At 35.6% G+C, this 5,959-nt stretch overlaps 1 protein-coding gene across 1 annotated transcript in view; it reads left to right on the forward strand.

Annotated features, from left to right (window-relative positions):
* LOC107602762 (steryl-sulfatase-like) overlaps positions 1–5,959 on the forward strand; it is a 29,489-nt gene that overhangs the window by 2,320 nt on the left and 21,210 nt on the right. Inside the window, 3 exon segments of the mRNA XM_016295338.1 lie at positions 2,785–2,944; positions 3,491–3,612; positions 3,923–4,045. Coding sequence (XP_016150824.1) covers positions 2,793–2,944; positions 3,491–3,612; positions 3,923–4,045 — 397 coding nt within the window. The 5' untranslated portion in view covers positions 2,785–2,792.

Here is a 5,959-nt window from a genome sequence, read left to right on the forward strand (position 1 = left end):
AAATGATACCTAAGAGTTAGTGCCTCAGAGTTGCAAGAGGCCTACAAAGAGAACATTTAACTGTGAGACACAGTGATGTAAAACAGTGTAATGTATAATGTCAACACAACTGCTTGTGCACTGATGTGCGGCAGCAAGCCGGGGGAATGGTGTTTTATTAGCCTACACAATTAATCAGGGAATCATATTAGACGGTAAAGGCAGCTGGCACGTTTATGGCCAGGAGCCAGATTTGCATACAAGCAAAGCAGCAGAATGGCCTGGATGTGTTTACTGCTGTTTAGCATAGTTAGCTTTTTCATTTTTATGTACTTCAATGTGAAGTGTGCTCAGCACAGTCTGAGCGCTTGAGCATGAATATTAGCAAATGACCCCCGGAAGCCCCAGTGGCCTCAAAGTTTAACAGAAGAGTAATGCAGTTAATAAGGCTGGATGCATCCTGTGAAAATAAATGCTAGGCTGTGTAGTCTGCAAAGAGTGTGGGAGGATCTAGTCGTCTTGATGGATAAATACTATGAAGATGCTGTAGAAAGAGAATGGTTGAGAGCAAAATAGAACAGAGAACCAAAAAGGCAATGGTCTGCCAGACTGAGAGAGACAGAAAACAGAAATTAATGAGAATTAAGTAATAGTTCACCCTGAAATAAAAATTGTATTATAATTTACTCATCCTCATGTTGTCCTAAACCTGCATTACCTTCTTTCTATTGCAGAACACAAGGTATTTTGAAGAATGCTGGTTGGTTACTAAACAAAAATAAATAAATAAATAATAATAATAATAATACAGCATCTACAGCATCTTCATAGTATTTATCCATTAAGTCGACCCCGAGATCCACCCACACTCTTTTCAGACATAATGTATCGCATAACCTTGTACTTCAGTTACATCTGGTCAAATGCTAATTTTCATTCTTTTGCTTGGGTCTGAGGACATCTGAGGACAACATACAAAACTTCCAAATTTTGCTATAATGGACATCAACTTGAGATAGTCCCCACTGATAAGCTATTACTAAATATAATGGAGAATCTTTGATTTTCTGTAAAGCTGCTTTGCAACGATTTGCATCATGAAAAGCGCTATACAAATAAACTTGAATTGAATTAATATCTCTTAATAATAATGATGTTCCACAGAAAGAAGTCAGTCATACATGTTTGCTAAAACATGAGGGTGGGTTAATGAGACCTTATATGCTGATTTCTGCAAAAAACAAAACTATAAGATACACAGTATTGAAATAAAATAATTTAGTCTTGCCCCTTGTTTTCCTATAAATAAATAAATAAATAAAATACAGGTTACAGTGAAGCACTTCTAATACAATGAAAGTAAATGGGGCAAATTATTGCAGGATTTAAGACCAGAAATGTGACGCATATACTATATGCATTATATTTTATATAAGAAAATTATTATTTTGTTAAAATGTATGTACAATTTGCATTGTAAAATCGTCGTTCTCTCTCTCTCTCTCTCCCTCTCCCTCTCTGTTTAAGGAAAAAGTAATTTAACAATTTTAGTTATCATTATGCCACAAGTGCTGCCGATTGCAGAACCCAGAATATTCTTGAGCTAAACAGCGTGAGACTGCCGGTGTTTGTATAAAATAAATCTGTGGGATCTGTCACATGCTTAGCCTAATATAAAAGAGAACAAACCAAAACACACTTTCACTGAGGGAGTTCATTTTCCATCAACGCACATGATCCCAGCACAATGAGATAAACCTCAAAAGAGCTAATTTCAGAGCAATTTCTGTCAGGCTCTGATGTGTGAGCTTTAAAAGTTGCAGTTTAAATATTATGCTAATATGCAACGGGATTATCGGTTGCAAACGGTGTTTTGACAAGCTTGTCTTGATCTCTTGCCTGTCATGAAAACGGTAGACAGCAGAATCCTGATACAGAGGGTGGAATATTGGCTTCCTTGTATATTAAAAATGAACGAGAGGTGGCGCTGTTGCACTGAAAACCTATAATTAGAATCTCTAATGTTTGTGTACACCAAACTAGAGCAGGTTATGCATTAACTAGCATCTGCAGCGATGTTAATATTTCTAGCAGCAGTCAGATTATTTCTCTCTCGTCCTAGGCCACGGCAGACCGTTTTAGGAGAAAATGTATTTCTGTACTCAAAACGTATCGAATAGGCTAGTTTAGCATTTCAATAGCCTATTTAGGAATGCAAAAATTGGATTATAGCCTATAGGTTGCAGATAGGGTGCACGCTCGGCCATTGCACTCAGTAGTTTGAGTTATATATTATTTGATAGACTCTCATAATGTTAGTGACTACCATTCAGTAGCACACATTCACTTTTTAAAGCTTCTAGCAGTATTGTAATTATTTACTGAAACTATAAGTGTATATAAAAATTATAATATAAATATTAAATGAAAAACTTAAAAACAAAAATTAGATATGTTGGCAATATGTAACTGAGATTAAAATAAGTATGAGCTGAAGTACTAAAATACAATAATAATAATAAAAAAATCAACAAAAACGTATGAAGTAAACTTAAAAATAATAACAAAAAGATCATTTAAATTCTTATATATATTCTTACACACACATAAGGAATAATTGATGACGGGCCGTTGACGTTGAATTATTAGAAAAACAATGCATTATTTTTCTAATACAACGGCCTGATTGGTCAGCCAATAAGATTCAAGCATTCAACGGCCTCCGTAGTATATGAAGTTAAACATTTTGAAGTACACAGTGTTGTTTATTTGTTTTCAATTTCTGTTACCTTCCTTCTCTTTCAGGGTATACAATGAAATCCCTTCTATGGATCCGTTGGACCCTTGGCCTGCTGCTTCTCTGTACTGCTGATGCAGACAGTGGTAGAAAACCTAATTTTGTCTTTATGATGGTGGACGATTTAGGAATTGGAGACCTTGGATGCTACGGAAACACAACACTGAGGTTTGTTCATATGATTGAGTTTATTGCTTTTATTCAGAGTTCTTCCAGGAAATCCATACAAACTGTCCGTTTATGACTTGTGGATGGTATTAGTGTTACATGTATGTACTCTGCATGTGAAATAATGTACAGTTAGGCCAGCACTGTCAGAAGATGCTGTGTAAGAACGATTCAAGATCATTACATTCGACTTCAATTGGATTTTCTTTTTGATGGGTTCATGTACAGTATGTTTCAAAGATGAATAAAGTTTGTATGGAAGCTTGTTTCTGCCACGGTATAAAAAAATAAAAAGATAATTGCATCTTTTTATCTCAGTTCTTTCTTCACTTTTTTTTTCTTGCAATTCTGAGAAAAAAACAAGTCTGAATTGTGAGGTATAAACTCTTAGAATAGTTAGATTAAAAGTGGAAATTACGTTTCCTGATGAAAAACAAAACTGAATTGTGAGATGAAAACTTCCATACATTTGGAACCCAGGTGAATAGACATCTCTCTCACAGACATAATGAGACTGTGTTGTATTGTGGTTGTCCTGGCCCGCAGGATGCCTAACATTGACAGACTGACCCTGGAAGGGGTGAAACTGACCCAACACATAGCTGCTGCACCGCTCTGCACTCCCAGCAGGGCAGCCTTCCTCACAGGCAGATACCCGATTCGATCAGGTCAGTGCTGGAGATACTGCACATAGAGTTCTGCTGAAATAAGCGATATGTGCTGAGACTTAGTGTTAAAGTGTTAAAAAACACTTCTTTGTATGAGAGATTGCTGATAATTACAATAATAATGATATTATAATGTAATTATAATATTATTAGTAGTACTAAGTACTAGTACTTCAGTGGATTCATTGTTTATTTTTTTAAGTCATTTATGCAGCATGTTTTTAAAAAATGGTCAGTTTGTCTTTTTAACATTGGTGTAGGTTTCTCACTTCATGTGTACATTTGCTTTTTTTTTTTTTTGATGCCATAGGTATGGCAGCACATGGGCGTATGGGAGTTTTTCTCTTTTCTGCATCGTCAGGAGGCCTTTCACAAGAAGAAATCACCTTTGCCAAGGCTGTCAAAGAGCAAGGCTATTCTACTGCTATAATTGGTATGTTACTTACATAACTCTGGTTATACGGTAACAGGGTCCTGCAAAGTATGTTACTGTGGGAAATGCCTCAGGCGTGACCGATGACAATACATGTGGTGGCTGACCGACAGGTCACGGGAATGACAAGGGTCATCTGTCATTGCGCAATTCTTAACATCTCTTTTTTTTCTGACTGAGTGAAGTGTGTCAAGATCACATGATTTTCAGAGAATGGGAGTTAGCATTTAAATTTAAAATCATTTCATATCTCATTAGGAATGCAAACAGCTCCATATTGCAAATAGCACGTAGTTCAGATAATCCAGTGTTGTTGTTTATGATTAATTGGGCTAAGATATCTTCATAGCTTGTATGAATCAAATTAAATAAATTCTATTATTTATTTATAAACTTTGGACTTAGAGCAGTGTAGTATTACAGTATACAACATATAAAATCTCTTGATTAAGTGTAGTGATTTCCAAGCTGACTTGGCACTTATATCTTTGGAGGGATATGCACTTAAAGGGTTACTCCACCCCAAAATGAAAATGTTGTCATTAATTGTCATTAATTAATTTGTAATTAATTTGTCTCCTCCGCATCACCGTAGCGCCATTTTGGACGTAGAAATTTTGAAAACATATCCGTGTGGTGCGGCTGACACAGAATAGCATACGCTGTTTGCTTTCAGTGGATATTCTCCAAAATGGCACCAGGGTGATGTGGAGGAGACGAATTGTTGAATAAAATTGTTATTTTTTGTTTACTTTGCGTACAGAATGTATTCTCGTCGCTTCGTAAAATTATGGTTGAACCACTGATGTCACATGGATTATTTTACCGATCTCCTTGCTACGTTTCTGGATGTTGATCGTGATACTTACATTGCTGTCTATGGGAGGGTCAGAGAGCTCTCAGAATGCATCAAAAATATCTTAATTTGTGTTCCGAAGATGAACGGATGTCGTACGAGTTTGGCACGACATGAGGGTGAGTAATTGACAATGACAAAATTTTCATTTTGGGGTGGAGTAATCCTTTAAATAGCATCTATGATGCAGATTGATTGCTTAAGCTCTCCTGGGGTTGCAAGCAGGTATCACTGATTCTTGGGACATGGAACAAAAGATGTCAATAAATGTACTTGTCACAGGATTTGAAAATAGCAACATTTCCCCTTTGAAAATAATCCAAGATTAGTAATAGAATGCTCGTATAACACACACACACACCATTTTATTGTATTATTTTATTAATCAAAATTGTTACTGAAAACCACTGTGATGCAAAACTGAATTTTCAGCATCCATTACTCCAGTATTCAGCATCACACAAGCAATCAGCAATAATTCTAATATGTGGTATTGCTGCTCAAGTAACATTTCTTGTTATCATCATTGTTGAAAACCGTTGTGCTGCTTCATATTTTTGTGGAAACTGATTCTGCAATGAATAGAATGTTCAAAAGAACAGTATATTATTTATTTATTTTGTAAATTCTTAACTGTCACTTTTGATTAGTTCTTTTTAAAAATTAATTTGCTCATTTATATGCTAGTTGTGTCAATATTTATAATAAATATTAGATATGACATTCATATCTGCTTGTTTATGTTGACATAATGGCAAGGAAAGCACATTTTGTGGGAAAAGGGAGTAAGCAGGTGGTTTCACCAAAACCTCTTAACATGTTTAACTCAATAATCCAAAATAATTCCATGATTGATTGTCTAATTGATTGATTTATTTGTTTATTCACTTATGTATTTTATGTTGTCCCGTGTCTCAAAAATCAGTGATATTGTGTGATATACCACTGAATGAAAAGCTAGCAGCTGTACAGATGACTGGCTCACCTCAGGAACAAATGTGGATTTGGCTTAAGGGACTAAGAAAAGGGAAAAGGGAAAAAGGGAAAAGGGAAAGGGG

This window comes from Sinocyclocheilus grahami, unplaced genomic scaffold (genome assembly GCF_001515645.1).
Source record: "Sinocyclocheilus grahami isolate Dianchi unplaced genomic scaffold, SAMN03320097.WGS_v1.1 scaffold334.1, whole genome shotgun sequence".
NCBI lineage: Eukaryota > Metazoa > Chordata > Actinopteri > Cypriniformes > Cyprinidae > Sinocyclocheilus > Sinocyclocheilus grahami.